The 17,682-nt window shown below is 32.0% G+C and overlaps 1 protein-coding gene across 1 annotated transcript in view; it reads left to right on the forward strand.

Moving 5' to 3' along the window:
• Positions 1 to 17,682, forward strand: part of Adgrl3 (adhesion G protein-coupled receptor L3) — a 703,150-nt gene that overhangs the window by 240,748 nt on the left and 444,720 nt on the right. The window contains exon 3 of the mRNA XM_042678231.1: positions 8,387 to 8,611. Coding sequence (XP_042534165.1) covers positions 8,557 to 8,611 — 55 coding nt within the window. The 5' untranslated portion in view covers positions 8,387 to 8,556. The remainder of the gene's footprint in view (positions 1 to 8,386; positions 8,612 to 17,682) is intronic.

Raw genomic sequence — 17,682 nt, forward strand, 5'->3', positions numbered from 1 at the left:
CATTTATGTTAAGAAGAGATTGAGCATTCAAATGAAAATGAGACTCTGTGGATGATTGCAAAGTATACTTTCAGTGTTTTATCAAATTAGAATACCCCTTTTTTATAATAGTGTAAACGTATGTGAGGCTGGGGAAAAGTATCCTATTTTAAATGTGACTATTTAGTTTGCTAATCTCTTTCACAGAAAAATATAATTTTCTTTTATTTTAAAAAATATTTAGTCTATTGGTCTTTTTGTATAACATTCGTTTTTCTTGTAAAATTTGTGCCTGTTTGTTTTCTTTAAATAAAAGCAAGAATATTTTTTGAATGCAATTGTCCTAAGATCTCAGCAAACATCTTACTGTAAAATATCACTGAAAATTTAATCAATATTTAAAATGGAAGGAGGAACTGATGTTTGTGTTGCTTTCAGAAATGATATCCCTTGCTTAGTAATTCAGGAATCATAATAAAAGCAAACCCAGAAACAGAGATAACTGTTTGGTCTAAAAATTGATTACCAGAAGAGTTCTGATTACTCTAATTCATGAAATTGTCAACTCTCAAAAAATTGGTACTATAATTACTGACTTAAACAATATTTTAACCTAACAATGTTTCAAATTTTTCCACAGTAGGAAATTATCTATTTCTTTAACTGCCATCACTCAGAAATCAGTTAGGAGAATATTTAAATACTTGCCTGTCAGGACCTAATTATCATGTTCATAATGATTTGGAGATTGAATTGTATATGCAGAATTTTCTTTCACACTCCTTCTTTCTATTTCTAGCTGGACACTGTCTATCTTTCTGTGCAATTTATCAAGAGGCTCAATTTTGAAGTAAAGGATTCCTGCATTGTGTTCGTCAACAACCAAATTGCTCACAAAACTGAACAGAGAGATGATTTATTTACTGAAACGTCAACGTATATTTTTAAACTCAATAACTCAAAGATAATTCTCATGAGAGAGAAGAGGGGAGAAAACCAATGATATCTTTCAACTAAAAGAAGACAGTAACTTAATTTAGGAATTGTCTTAATAATTAAAATGAAATTTTAGGAGAGAATTTCTTGCTGGCTTTGTCTTTAAAAATAGTTTCAACACAAGTTACTTTAAGCGGCTTCTTTTATGTTTCTTCATTTTAGTTGCACAGACCATTCAGAATGTGTTATCACTTGACCTAAATTAAATCAAATGCAACTGGAGGCCAACAATAAATTATATCTGGTAAGCTAATAGGCAATAAAATAGTCTTCTTACAGAGGACCACAAATTAATGAGAAGAACATATTGACATTTCCAGCTTTGTGTATTCTGTATAGAATAGATGGATAATCAAAATACTTGTTTCTAGGTGAGGAGATGAATCTGTGTCTTTGTTTAGCTCTTTATACACTTTCATGTTTCTTTCTTTCTTTCTTTCTTTTTTTTGGTGGGTCGTGGGCCTAGGAGCTGTCTTTCAGCTCTTCATTTCAAGGCTAGCACTTTACCTCTTGAGCCACAGCGCCACTTCTGTTTTACTGGTGGTTAATTGGAGATAAGAGTCTCACAGACTTTCCTGCCTGGGCTGGCTTTGAACAGTGATCCTCAGATCTCAGCCTCCTGAGGAGCTAGTTGCCCAGCAACTTCCATGTTTCTTAATTAGGTTTTTTGTTTTGTTTGGGGGGGTTGTTTTTTTTAGTTAATTGCATTTCTTTCATTAACCAAAATCTTGCTCAGGTTTTATTTACCATCTTAATGTTAAAATATTTGAGTGATTTATGTATTTTTATATCAGAAAACTTGCAGGATTATTTACATAAAGATTGTTGAGGAATCTTTCAGTGTATATTTGTTAGTGACAAATGTTTGTTACCAACTGATTTGAGATTTCACTAATGTAGCTATTAAAATATAATTAATATATACATGACAATTAAATAATTATCACAATGGACTGAATTCACAGATATTCTTCTGTTTTGTTCAGCTAGTATAACAGATTTAGAATTTTAATTGGATGAAAATGTGAAACACTAGTATAGTAAATAGCTTTACGCTATTGTATGGCTGTAATTATATTCATGTAAAATATATATTGCATATATGTAAATACATAAGCTAGTAGCCAAGTAACTTATTTACTAAGTATAATGATTATATATACATATATATGTTATATAACATTAATTACAGGAATCTCGACATGACCTGACATACTTTCTTTTTTAAATACATACTTCTCATATATTTAAGCATATAATCCAAGACAATAGGGTGGGGTCTTTTCCACTCTGTTCCTAAAACTTGGAAATTTCTGCATAGTTTCTTTTTTCTTTCCTTTTGGTTACTTATTTCCCTACAACCTTTTGTTAACTTATTGGTGCATTGTAATGCTGTATAGTTGGGTTAAGTGTTGCTCTAGGTCAACTTCTATCCTGACTAATAGGGGGAAAAATCATATGGTTTTATTCTGACATATTTCTATGCCCCTCCCCTTTAGAAATTTTAAATCCTAATAACACTAATAGATGAAGAGAGCTGGACACTGGTGGCTCACACTTGTAATCCTAGCTATTCAGGATGCTGAAATCTGAGGATCAAAGCCAGCTTAGAAAAAAAAGTCCCCCTGATACTTTAATCTTCAATTTACCACTCAAAAACTAGAAGTGGCACTTTGAGTCATAGTAGTAGATTGCTAGCCTTGAGCTAAAGTGCTTTGGGACAGTGCACAGGCTCTGAGTTCAAGTTCCCAAACTGACAAATAAATAAAATAAATAAAGATGAAATATTTTTAACAGCATAACAGGAATTTCACTCTGCGCACTAGTACGGTTACGGTTACATGAGTAAGGTAATGAGTACATTATGGCTTTTTTTTTCTTTTTTCTTTTTTTCTGCTTATGTGGTACTGAGGAATGGAACCCAGGGCCTCATGCATGCAAGGGAAGCGCTCTACCACTGAGCCACCTTCCCAGCCCTATGAGTACATTTCCTATCAAGCATTGTTATCCTCTCCTTTGTTTTTCCTCTACTATACCTTCCCTCCCCACCTACCTATCTCTTCCCTACCCCACCGCCCAAACTGTAAAATTCGTTTTCAACATAGTGTCTTGTACATCTCATTGTTACAGTGGGTCAACCTGTATCCTTATTTCAGCATTTTGTTATTTCCCTTCCCTTTCCCAAATTAGAAAAAATGTATATACAAGATGCAGGGCACCAAAATCAACTATAGTGAAAACAGGGGTTATACCATAGGGGAAGAACCTACAAAAGCTCAGTATTTATAATATCTTAAGTACTTAAATTTACCTTGTTGTTATTTTCTTTCCCTTGAGAAACATAGTTTGAAATTCAGCTAGTTATTTTAAAAGCTCCTTTTCAAAAATAGACCCATTTCATAATTTATTAACCACCTACAATTGCTAATTATCAATTAATATTAAAATATATTGATGCACCCATTTTCAAACTATGTCTTGGTGAACCTGATTTTCTTCACCATCAATACATATTTAAATGAGTTTCCAGTCAGGCTCAAGTTAGAGCAGAAATATTGCATCATAAACCACAACCTGAGATCCTCTCCCTTGGCAGTAATGGTCCTTAAATCCCTTTAGGGATTTTAGGCACTGATACTTCATAATAGGCCATTAAAAATGTGTATAATTTGAGACCTATCCAGGTGCACCCTACTAATGTGTGGTAATATCAAAACATGTATTTTCTGTCCTGCCTGGCTGCTGCCTACACTTTCACAATCATGAATGGAATATAAGAAGTCTATATTGTTATATTTCGTGAATCACAGAATGCTCACTTCATAATCTCCAGAACAGAATATTTCAAATATATACCATAAATATTTTTAGGTAAAGAGATCGTCTTCAGGCTTGTTATACTTCAAAAAAAGAAAAAACAAAGAAAAAGAAACCTCACTATTTTAGATTAATGTTGTTTTAGTGCTTTTGAAACTCCTTTTGAAAAGATAAGCTAAATTTAAATCACAAATTCCACGTATTTAAATGTGAATTGCTTCTATGAAAATGACAGGTGCTACAGGTGCTGATCTCTCATTCCTGTAATCCTAACTACTCAGGAGTCTGAGATCTGAGAACTGAGGATCCAAACCAGCCAGGCAAAAAAGCTTATGAGACTTTTTTTTTTTAATTGTGAAAATACTGTACAGAGGGGTTACAATTACATGGGCAAGATAATGAGTACATTTCTTATCAAGCATTGTAATCTCCTCCTTTGTTTCCCCTTCCCATCCCTTCTTTGAAGATTTGTTGTTGAAGGATTTAATTTTTTGATTTCAAGGTATATTTTAAATATGAGACTCTTGTCCGTTGTACCGCTAGTGAAGATCTCCCAATCCGTGGGCTTTCTATTATCTGCAGCTAATCACCAGGAAACTGAAAGTGGTAGAGCACTAGCCTTGAGCAAATCTCTGGGACCATGCCCAGACCCAGACTTCAAGCCCTACGACAGAATTTTAAAAGAAAAAAATAACAACAAGAAAGAAAGAAAAGAAAAAGAAAAAAATGATCTCACATGGTTTATAAGCCACAGAGAAACCAAGCTATAGTAATACAGCTCATGAAACACACCTTTCCATACACACCTACACATGTGCTTTTTCGTTTGGAAAGTCTACAAGGATAGTGTAAGCAGACTTTTGATTTCCTTGTCTGCTACATGTAATAGAATGAATTTGGCATTATTACCTAATTCTCTACTTCCTTTATTCTAGCTTTCTTATTAATTCAGTTAAGACCTGACATTGTTTTCAGAGAAATAATGTTAAGGAATGAAATGTTTGTCTTAGTTTCATTGCCCAAATCCATTCAGTAGTTAGATATGATTCTTCTTATCTAAATTGACAGTTAAAATTCATCATATCTAGGAATGGAAATTTTGGCCCATTTTACTAGTAGTATCACTTGCATTGGTAATGCCATTATTTATTATTTCACTAGAGAAAAATATGATTTTGTTGGGTCTAAGTTTCTCTATGACTCACATATCACTGTTGATAATCATAAAATACCAAGAAAATTACAGAATTGCCCCAAGTAAAACTCTTTGTAGAACAGCCCAATTATCTATGCCCCATAGATAGTAAAATTCCAATAAATATTAAGAACATTTAAAGTTAATTTGTTTTATCATTTACCAACTTGCAATTTGTACTTAACTCTGATAGAGTGACAGCTAATACTTCCTTTTTTATATTTTGAATATATATTTCTTCATTTTGAGAGGCATGCAAAATAATCTCTATTGTCTTTTAAAGAAAATTTCTAGGGTTTTGTGTTGTAGATATGTAGTAGATAATTATATCATTGCACAAAACATGATTTAAATAATCTTAAAATCAAGATTATGCTTGGCATTCATTGAATGTAAATAAAAAGTCATTGTAATATTCATATTCACTCATCTTGCTATGCTATCTTTAAAACTGATGAGGGCAGGACCCAAGGGAAGAATGAAGAAGACAGTGTTCTAACCCAAAGTTTGCTTTATTCCTGACCTCTCTCCTTTACTGTGTCTTCTGGATTCATCCTGTTTTTCTTTTTTTCCTTTAATTTCCATTCTGATTTATGTTTCCTTCTCCCTTGGCAAAATGATATCAGTAACAATAATAACTATTGCCACTTATAACCCTACTTCTGAATATAAATCCCATCATTAAAGGAACATAACTTTTTTGTACTAAATTCCAGCCCTTGCCAGTGATCTTTATAGATGTGTGTGTGTGTGTGTGTGTGTGTGTGTGTGTGTGTGTGTGTGTTACTTTTCTTTAAGCTTTAAACTACTTGGTCAGAATTAAATTCAGATATGAACATTAGGGTTTAGTTCATCTTTCTGTGGTCATTGCATTGACATCTCAAACACAGAGCATGCAAGTCGGGCCTTTTCTTAATCCAGAGCTCATGGCTTGTCCTCTATTCATGCTGCTTCTTACAGCTATTATCTTTGTTACTTTATATTTTATAACAGATAAACAGGGACATTATGCAAAACTTAGGATGTACACTCATATCAGGTTTTGTGGGGGCTTTTTGATTTTTTTTGTTGTTAAGGCAAATATATTCTATAGATTGAGATCATATTTCTTACACATTGTATGTGACTTGAATGCTTCATAAAATATATGTCTATCAAATGACCTTTGGCAAATGTGTAACAATACTATTTGATTTACAAGTGTTATTAAATATGTAGAATAAAATGTTTGATCACACATATCTTAATATTCACTCATTATTGTTATGCATGCTTGGGACACTGACAGAAATATCATATTTTGAAATTGCAAAGTCTATATTATTTTTGTGTTTTGTCATGTTCGGTACCATATAAATACTAGTTAGGTTATTAATGTGATGATTTATTTAATACCGTCCTGCCTTTCTCTATTAAATTAACTCTAGCTTCTTAAACAAAAGACTAAGTATATAAATTTAACTCAAGGAAAATACTATTTCAAGATTTAGGAGCAATATACAACTACACATTTGGAGGGCTGAGTATATATTTTACCTATATACTTAACTGACTGACTTTGCAATGGTTTATATGAATTCATCCATGTCATTATGTGTTACAAAATATATATTGGGCCTCAACCAATTTGAATTAACTTTTTTTCAATTTTTTTTGTATTGGTGCTGGGGCTTGAATACTGGGCACTGTCACTGAGCATTTTTGCTCACGGCTACCACTCTGCCATTTGAGCCTATAGATCCACTCTCAACTTTTGGAGGGGTTTTAGTACTAAATTAGAGATAAGTATCTCATGGACTTGGATGCCGGGGCTGGCTTCCAACAGACCTCAGATATTAGCCTCCTGATTAGCTATGATTACATGCAGGAGCCACCACAGGTGTCTAGCTTGGATGAACTTTTCTCTGTGTTACTTTCAAAACTGCTCCTATTCTGTCTGAATGGAGGATGTGCATTACATACTTATGTCATATGATGTTCTTTTAACCTTATAAATATTGAAATGAACTATCTTTGAACCTTGCAGTGGTTTTGGTGTTTAGAGATAAGTTGCTAGGAGAAATAGGTTCATTTTTAAAACTAGTACGAGCTATAGGAGAACCCAAGTTGAAGTGTTTAACCCATCCATCCTCTCATTTCATCACATTGCATCCAACTCTATTCCACCATGCTTTATAGCACTCCACTGTATTGTACTCCACTCGATTCTATTCCGCTCCACTTCATTGTATTCCACTCCACTGTTTTCAACTCCACTCCACTTCATTCCCTTTCACTCTACTCCACAACTACTCCATCCCACTCCATTCCACTCCACCCCATTCCATTCCATTTTACTCCACTCCACTCCGTTCCATTTCATTGCAGTGCATAGACATGGACACACCATTACAAAAGCTAAATACTCATATTTTTAATGAAAAACAAGAAAACGTTCAAAGAAAAACATTTTTGTAGGTTTCAGACTTGTAAATTATCCCTATTGTGTGTTTGTGTGTTTTGTTAATTTCTAACTTCCTTAAAATTCATTTTGCTCATGTTCAGTGAATATTACATCCAACATAACTAATATTCTATGCTCTAGGAGAATAGTATACTCAGTGATCTACCCAAAGTTACTATCCTTTGCTTTGTGTATATGTGGACATTTATTGAGATAATTATTATTAAGTGACATTCCAATTCAGCTTGTTTTACATGTTTGTTATTTAAAATAAGCTGTTTAGAATAGCAAAAAGTAAACACTATTTCCAGCAAAATTATCTGGAATTTTAGTACTAAGTTTTTAAACAATTAATCATAAGGAATAACATCTTTTCTAACACAATGCTGTGAACATGGTTCAAATGAAAATGCTTAGAAAGTGTTGTCCTTAATATGTAGAATAATTTCTGAATGAGTATTAGAGCTTGAAATGGAATTACGATGCACACATGTACCCTCCTTTGTTGACTTTTTAAAAAGAAATTATGAGAAAAGAAAATATTGTACTATTCTAAAATTACTTAAAAGTTATTTCTGGAAAATATTTGTACTAAATATAATGTATAGTGTGCTTGATGTTATAATAATAACCCATTATTTTAACTTACCTATTATACTAAGCAAGCCCTCATCTCCTTATACATATGTACCTAAATAAGTGTATTTTACACTAATCCCTCCATGGGAAACACAATCATTTCTTTCAGGTTTGGGTAATAAATGCTATGATAATATATGCATAAATACTGCATTTTTGATTGCTTACTTTTTTACATATGGTTTTTGTGCCCATTAAAATGAGGAGAAAACATGTGTTACTCAGGAAGTAAAGGAAATCTATAAGGAATTTAAATAAGAATACCTTCATTTAATGAGTCCAACATCCTTTTCTTTTCCTTTGTTTCCCCCTTACAGGTTTCAGATTTGGGACATTGATGTTTATTTTGAGGACTTTTTCTTTCTCTTCTTGAGACTTTTTTATTTTTTTAAGTCATTGGTCTTGGACTGCAGAAGAGAAACCAGAACCATTTTGTTTCACATTTGAAACACTCATTGTCGAGGAATTTACACCCCAGCGCACAGACATGTGGCCATCACAGCTACTGATCTTCATGATGCTCTTAGCACCACTAGTTCATGGTAAGTCCTTTCATTCTATTTTTGTGTAATGTTTAATATTCACTCACTCGTATTGGATCCTTTCTTGTTTTCCTTGTTTACTTTATGTTAATATACATATTATAGCCTGTATTTTAAGCTGCAAAGAATTACAACTTTTTCAGTTGAATTAATTAGTAATAGAAATGTGCACTTAATCTAGTGGTTTTGCTTCTTCTTCTTCTTTTTTTGAGAATTCCTACTTCTTTGTCACACTTATGGAAAATCATCTGAGTTGTTAGTTATATTATTTAGTTTGAATTTTTGTCTTGTATATTTTTTATAATTCAAAATGACTTTTGAAGAAATTATCGTAAACATTTGAAAAACAATGGAAGGAAATTTGCTTTCCTATATCAATTAAAGGTTTGAGTGTTTTGTACACTGTGAAATTTTTATTACACAGAATACATACAGTAACCTCTCCTTAAAGGAACCTTGTTTTGGCTATATACCATGTAGCTCAAGTAAAATGACAAAAAGAGAAACCCAAATAGAAAATGATAATGCAAATATATGCTTTCAGTTTTTAGAGAAAGGCAATTTTGCAGAGACATGTTAAAATACTAGTAATAGATTTTGTATTTGTTTTCTTTCTTTACACTTCTTTGTATTATAATATAAGCATGCCAATTTAAAAATGATGTGCTTTTAGAATTTCTACAAATGCATAGTTCTCAATTTCCACTGAATTCTCTAAAAATGGATACATTTAAGTCTTTATACTTCTTTATTACAATTTACTTTTTTCTCTTATTACTAATTTTTCACTAAGACAAAAGATGGTATATTATGGGATGTAGTAATGGATAAGTAACACAGCTATATTTGTCATTGCTTAAGAGGGTTGAGAATATGATAGCATAGCCATCAGCTCATATGAATTTTTGGACTTTTTAGCTCAATTTTACTTCCTACTCAACTGCCAAGCTCTGCAGCAGTTCACCAGTGGAACTGGTCTATGCTTCTAAGGCTCAACATGAATTTCATTCTGCTGTCAGTATAAACATGATAATGACATTACTTTAAAATAAAAATATAAGCTCTCATCTCCTTTGTAGTTTTCCTCTAGTTTTAATATGTTTATCTGAAAAACAACTCTTTAGTGTAGAAGATATTTTAAACATGAAAGGATAGTCTTCACATAACTGCCGTGTGCTAAATAGTTATATATGTCAACGATTTTAATGAGTCATATGTCCAAGTGCACTCACATACACGGACACACGTAACACTTTATAATATCATAAAAGAGTAATTTTAAACAGATGTTTTTCTTATATATAGCTTGAGCTGGTTCAAATTGGATATTTTTATTAAAAGAGAAAAATAAATCTACCCTCATAAAATTATTTTGAGCACTAAGTAGTATACGGAAGGAATCTAGCATAGTGCATAAATCTTTAAACATATTAATTTCCCTCATGTTACTATCTGTCCCTTCAGTAAATTACAATAATCATTATTAGCTGGCCATGATTGTTCTTTCATTGAGCATTGATACTAAGAAAAAGTTGTATAATATACCTATATTCATGTTGGTATGTACATAAACACAAACTTGCAAACTTATGTTCAAAAGTCAGTTTATAATTGTTAGAGGAAGATTACTTAAAAATAGCAGGGATAGATGAGTGCTGGTAGTTCATACCTATAATCCTGGCAAGTCAGGAGTCAGAGATTTGAGAATCACGGTTAGAAGCCAACTGGGCCTGGAAAGTCTGTGTTATCTCCAGACTGTTATCTATAGTAGTCTACCAAAATGCCAAATGTAGAGGTGTGGCTCAGATGGTAGGGTTTGAGGCTTGATCAAAACAAGCTCAGGAGACAGCACTCATTTCTTGAATTCAAGCTCTAGGACCAGAACACACACACACACACACACACACACACACACACACACACACACACACACACACACACACACACACACACACACACACACACACACACACAGCAGAAGTAATGACAGGATTATCATTTTAGAGGGGAAATGTCTCATTTTCCAGAATTTATACTTCTATGTATTCATTTATTTCCAACTATGGCTGAGCCATACATAAGCCATAGGTCTTAGTTTGGGGCTTATAATCTGTATTAAACACTTACACATAAGGAATATGCCAAGGTTTTCCTGAGAAGTATTGAAATACTTAAAAAATAAACATCTTATATAATAGAAGGCATATAAAAGATTGACCTGCTTCTAAAATATTTGGGGCTAACAACCAAACTAATCCTTTCTGTTTTATTTGGACCTCTTCTTATTATCTTGACTTAATCTATAGCAGCTTAAACAATACAGTTTCTATTAAGAAACTATAGCCTTATTACCTTCTATGAAACTTTAAACATTTACATTGAGAAAATGCAAGTTGGCTTTTGCCTACTTTTCAGTAAAGGGCTTTATAAGCAGACTTTTGGAATCTAACTTGCTCATACACAGAAAAATGTTCCTTTGATCGAGTGCCAACACAGAACAGGTTAGGACGTTTTACAGTTCCTGCCAATCCTGACTTAAAGAAATACTGCATAATTTGAAACTCAGATAACTCAGATATCCATTTAGTAAGTACTTTTCTTTCCAAAACATCCTCAGAAGGCATCCCCATGTGTACTGTTGAGATAGATGGCCAGCTTTATTTGCATTCCTGACCATCAAGAATCAACTTTGCTGAAGTGACTTGAATAGCTACCCTTTCCTCCACAACAGATAATAATGACAACTATTGATTTTATGACCATACACTATTGTATATAAATTAGTTAAATTAATCTTCAAAGCAATCACATTCCTTTATTATTACTAGTTATTATTCATAAATATTTTTTACAAAGTTACTGAGTGTGAAAGTACTTGATTGTATTTAGTCAGCAATTAAGTGATTCAAGGAGGAATTAAAAGCAAAGGATCTAGCTTAAATTTTGATCAGGCTACCAATAGTAGTTAATTCAGATCGAGGTCATTCTTTATCAGAGAATCTCTTCTCAGCTCTGTCCTTTAATTGAGCTGGAAGTACTGATCACTTGGCTTTTCTACATTGATTGGATTTTCAAGTTTCACAGACCTGAGTTAAAATTCCAACTCTGCCACCTAACTAGCTTTGTAACCCTGTTTTTAGCCAGCTAGTTAACTAATATTATTTAAAACCAGAAAACTGAGTGAGTCAGCTTGATGTTAAGGTTTTGGTAATGAACAAAAGATTTCTATTTCTTCCCTCAAGGTGCATAGCCTACCTTAAATTTTTAATAAGCCTATTTTTCATCTGTGAGATTAAAATTCTTGCAGGCTTATTTTTATCAGTGGATAGAATAATATGTGTATAACTTGTAACATAGCACCTGGTATTTGATAAATCTGCCATTGTTTATTCTACCCCTTATTTACCTTGAAGTAAATTTACAACAAAATCTTTGAACGATAGGTTAACAAAATATATAAAATTATCTTTATGCTCACCTTTAGACTTCAAAAAAGTTTTGTTAGAAATTTCTAAATGCTAGTATATAAATATTTCAATATGAATGATATCCAGGTAAAAACTTTACCAGTAAATAAGGATACTTATATAAAAAAATAAAATTAGCATTATGTAATTGCCAAGTAATAGATTTTTTTCATGGTCTTTATATGGATAAAATTGTAAGCTAAGCTAAAGAACTAATCCTTAGACTGTTCATATTAGCTAATTAAGTCTATTGGCACTGCTCTATAAAATCTGACCAATATTTTGCACATGTAAACAAGAATAATCAGTATATCAACATTACATTACATGCATATAATATAAAAAAGTCATTGTCTCTGGTTCTATGTTTATCTGTCCATACTATATGTCTATGTACCTCTGTATTTCTCTTTTTGTTTTTGTTTTCCATGATTTGTTGCCTTCCCTATATATAATGCACTAAGAACTAGCAGAGCTGCAGCAGCTAAGCAATGCCCAGTTCTTTACTCTGTATTACTTTAGTGTCACACAAAGGTAAAATGTTGTTTGTATTATAAATCCATTGATGTGGTAAAGAGTAAGGAAAAGAAGAAAACTGAAGAGTGGGTTGCTGAAGTACCTCTTGTGGTCTGGAGATATAACATAAAGCCTCATGCATAATAATCAGGGGCTCTGCCTCTCAGCATATTAGCATCCATTTTGTAAGTTTTGTTTTAAAACTATTTTCCCTGAGCTTTTCTTATCTCCTATCTCTCCACCCAGAATCTGAGATTACAGATGTCTCAACTTCACCTAGCTCCTAGGGCTTATTCTGATGTCAGTAAAGGAATATCTATTTCACAGTGAGGCGTTGGCCCAGGTGATTTGATTCTGGCATGCAGTTTCTCCCAATATAGAAATTAGAAGATTACTGGTGTTCATTTATTTTTCACTACTTCTTACTTTAGTCATAATTCACTTACATTCACAACTGAAAAGTAGAAAATGGGATCATTAGAACTTACTATAAGTAACAAGAAATAATTTCATAGATTCTTCACAGAAAAAAGAAGGACTTGAACAACAATTCTAGATGCAACTTTGGAAATACTTTTATTCTATGAAATTATTTATTGTTTTTGTCACAAATGCTTCTATATTATCATAATTTGGGGCTTTACAAGCTAATCTGCTCTTTTATTTAAATAGTCAATGAGTAATAGTAAGCAGTCCTTAGTACAGACAGAACAATGATCATATATATATATATATGTATATATACTTAATATCTGTTTAGTATGATTTTGTTTTTAATTTTATAGTTGTAACACTATAATAATGTTGGAATACTAATTTGTAAATATTTAATGTGCATATTTTAATTACAGGATATTACAAAGGTTGAAAAATCAAAATTACATGTTACTATATAATATTTTACCTGAGAATTCTTCCTGTGTAGTCATATTTTATTAGTTGTAATAAAGTTAAGTTGATGTCTAAGCTCTGATGAACTTTGGTATCCTTGAAATGTTTATTTTTGCCATATTAAGTAATTTGTAATAACTACAACAATATAACTCCTTTATATTGAAATGCATTCTACAGAAAAATCTTTCATGATAAGGGTATATAACATTATTGCCAAAGCATTCCAGGCCATCATTTTAGCCTATGGATAGTGAAGACAGATTTTGAAAAGATTATGACAGCTGATAACAACTCTTTGCAAGATTTGTTTACAGACTTTTTAAATATCCAGTATGCAGGTTGAAAATTGGATTTTTTTTTCTTAGCCAACATGTTATTTGTGACTTTTATTGTAGTGATGCTATGATAAGCACTTTCTTAGATTCAGGTTTTTCTTTTTAGAACATTTTAAGAAGCTAGAATTTATCATATTTTAAAAATATTTCTTAGGCTAAAAATCGACTGTGATTAAAGATGGTATAGTTGTATATTTAATGTTTCTTGAATTATCAAATATATTAATGAATGAGATATGATTATTTCTCTCTCCTTCCAGTTTCTATATAATTTGTTATCAATATAAGATCATTTTATTTATAATTTAACATAAGTAGTTAAAGTATACTCTTGTATTTTCTACTTTCATTTTGATTGGCCAATATACCCATGCAAAACTTGATACAACAAAAAACACTGTTATTGGTTTATCATTACAAATAAGGGACTATATATTATCTATTTTAATTTGATAGTTGAGAATCATATCAATTTGTTTACAAGGGCTAATTTGTTCTAGTTATCATGTTTTCAATTGGTAAATTAAAAGTTAATTTTAAATTTTGTTGGTAATTGAACTCTCATTGTTTTTAAATCTCTATTTCTCTTATATTTCACCACCATACCAAGAATAGTTAGTTGTTGTTAGTTAAGAATATTCATGAAAAATATATTAACTTCATTTTTAAAGGTAATAGACTTAAGTCTTCACATAAAATAGGCACTCATGATGGTATTTGTTAAGCTATAGGTGTTTACTTCATCTGGACATTATACTTGTGTATTTTTATGCAATTCTCATGCAAATTTAAATCAAAATGAAATAATCTACTACTCCCAACATTCAGTGATAAGACCTTTTAGGTTTTTGTTATAGTCAAATTTATACTTATGTATTTTAAATAAATATAATATTAGGTACATTTATATCTTTCACTTTAAATCAGAATTTAAACTTTGACAAATTTTTAAAAAGGTATTATGTCAACCGATGGCACCATGTTTTATCTTCTAATATTTTGGTAGTTTAATATTCAACAGTGTAGCACTTTTTTCATTACATATAGGCTTATGAAGAAACATGATATTAAAATAATTCTGATATTCTCTTTAACCCTTTTATAAGTCAGCAAAGATCTTAAAAGAATGGTGATAAATGATCAAGTACAACTTTGACTTTTATCATTAACTACCATTTATCTAAAACAATTCCACAAGTTTAAAAATGAACAAACCATAAATAAGAAGAATGGATAATCTAACAGTAAAATTATTTGCAATAGTAAAGAACAAAGGTATTCATGTGTTGAGATATAACAGGAAATGTAAGGAGCTGGTAGGAAGAAAACTCTTGAACTTCACTAGTAATTATATAGGATGACCCACAGTATGCCATATTCCCACATACAAAAAATAGGCAAAACTATCAAACTATTCCTCATGGTGCTTTACATAATTGCTTTCAAATTCTAGTGTAATTATTTCTAAGAAAACTCTCAAATTATTCTCAAATATATATAGGATACATTGAAATTGCAATATGATGAAGGGGTTATAGGAATATTCTTGCTCAATTAAAAGTTATATATATAACATATATATTAATATACAGTAGTTACAAATAAAACCCCTAGTTTGGCAAATTTACTATTTGTAAAAGTGAGGTTCTAAAAACTGCACTGCAATTTATGCTTAACTTGTACAGCAATATAAATTAACCTTCAGAAATATAAAATATTTACATCAAGAAGCAAGCAGTAGGGTTCAAAGTCATTTCTGTTTGTAGATGTATATGTGTGTTTTTATTTTGTGTGTATTTGTGTGTGAAGGTCCTGGAACTTGAACTCAGGACCTTGGAGCTTGAGCTGTTGTATTCAAGGCTAGTGAGACCACTTGAGTCACAACTACACTTTGGATTTTTTGCTGGCTAATTAAAGATAAGAGTCTCAGACACTTTCCTGCCTGGGCTGCCTTCAAATTGCAATCTTCCACTATCAACCTCCTGAGTAGCTAGGGCTACAGGCATGAGCCACTAGTGCTGGCTTGTGTATGTGTGATTTAAAATTTAAAATTTAAATTTAAATTTAAAATTTAAAATTCTGGAAGAAGACTTCTTTGACTTACCTAGCATGATCTCTGTTTTGAGCAAGGTATTAGATATAATCATCTGATTTAAGTCCAGTATTATTTAGAATACTCAGGTTTTAGACTACTTTAGACTGCATTTTCTAAAGGATAATTCTGCCTGGAGTCACTCACTCACTCAAATCTTACCTATATTATTATTCTATTCCCTCTTTATTTGATTGTTAACAGTGATTCATTAATTCAAGTTTTATTATGATGCTAAATGCCTTCATTCTGACAGAAGTATAGCATATTCCTATACTAGAAGAAGTGTCAGATATACTTGTAGCAGGTGAATCATACAAAATATAACACTATACTTGACTGAATTCTATTTGTTCATTTTCAGTTTCTCTTTTCTAAGAAAATAATGAAGAATATGGAATATTATCATGATTACCCAAACAGATTTTGTTGTTAATCAGGTTCTGGTAGCTCATTGTAATCCTAGCTACTCAGGAAGCTGAGATCTGGAGATCATGATTGTAAGGCAGCCTGGAAAAAAGTCTCTGAGACTCTTATTTCCAACAGACTACTAAGATAAAGGCAACAGTGGTGCTGTGGCTCAAGTCATAGAATGTTAGACTTGAGCAAAAGAAGCTCAGGGACAGTACCCAGGCCCAGAGTTCAAACCCCAGGACCAACCGGAAAAAAAAAAAGGATTTTGCATATGCTTTTGTTCTGATTTCTTAAATCCTTTCATTTGTATTTCAGATATTAATTTAATTATGAACTTTCCAAGCAACATTAAAAATGTTGAGCTAATAATTTTATTTCCATTGACTAGTTTTCTCCAATATCTTCTGCAAACCAGTGAATTCTTCCTCAGTTTTTGTCTCTGAGATAAACAATGAGAAAAATGGGAAATTTTTGCTCTGAATTTATGATGTCAGAGCATTCAGTGCAATGTTTGTTTTGGACTCGAAGTAAAGAAGTATATGTTAGTGACAGCATTATATGTCAGAGATTGCTCACTAGAAAGAGACAGAGAGAGACAGAGAGACAGAGAGGGCGAAGGAGATAGAGAGATGAAGCAATGAAGAGAGACAGGGAGACAAGCATGCCATGTACATAGTATATTTTTCAGAACAGCCTGCAGTGACCTATTTCCTTCAGTTAGGCCTTATCTACTACTTTCAACCACCTCCGCAAATCTCACCAAGTATTGGGTAGCTAACCTTTGAACATTCAAGGAATATTCCATATTCAGTCTCTAACAATGTCTGTTTATACTTATGGTAGGAAAGTTTTGAAATTCTACTACTGTGTTTCCATGTCAAATCCACATATTGTAAATTAGTGTCATCTGGCTTCACTTCACCTCATTCAACCCAAAATCAAACAAACAAACAAACAAAGAAAAAAAGGTGGAAATCAGCAGAGAGCCTGAGGTTGTATATGGAAAGGATCCCAGAAACTGTGTACTATCACAGCACGTTGTGCTTGGCTCATATATAAAAAAGAATTACCATTTGGAAGATAGGATAGGAGACAGCATAAGACAATGTATGATTTATAAATACTGACAGTAGGCAGCTCCTGCAGTTTTATGGAATCATGGGAGATTTCAGTGCATATTTTACTAAGCATTGCGTAAAGGAAACCCAGACACTTACATGTAGAATATCATCTAATTTAAGCTATTCTAGACTTAAATGTGTAATAGAATAGAATAGCACTCTTGCCTTATAGTTATAATTTCAGCTTTGTATTTCCAAAATATATTGTTAACAGTTAAATCATAGTGTTCTT

The sequence above is a fragment of the Dipodomys spectabilis genome, unplaced genomic scaffold (assembly GCF_019054845.1).
Source record: "Dipodomys spectabilis isolate Male_0828 unplaced genomic scaffold, ASM1905484v1 ptg000043l, whole genome shotgun sequence".
NCBI lineage: Eukaryota > Metazoa > Chordata > Mammalia > Rodentia > Heteromyidae > Dipodomys > Dipodomys spectabilis.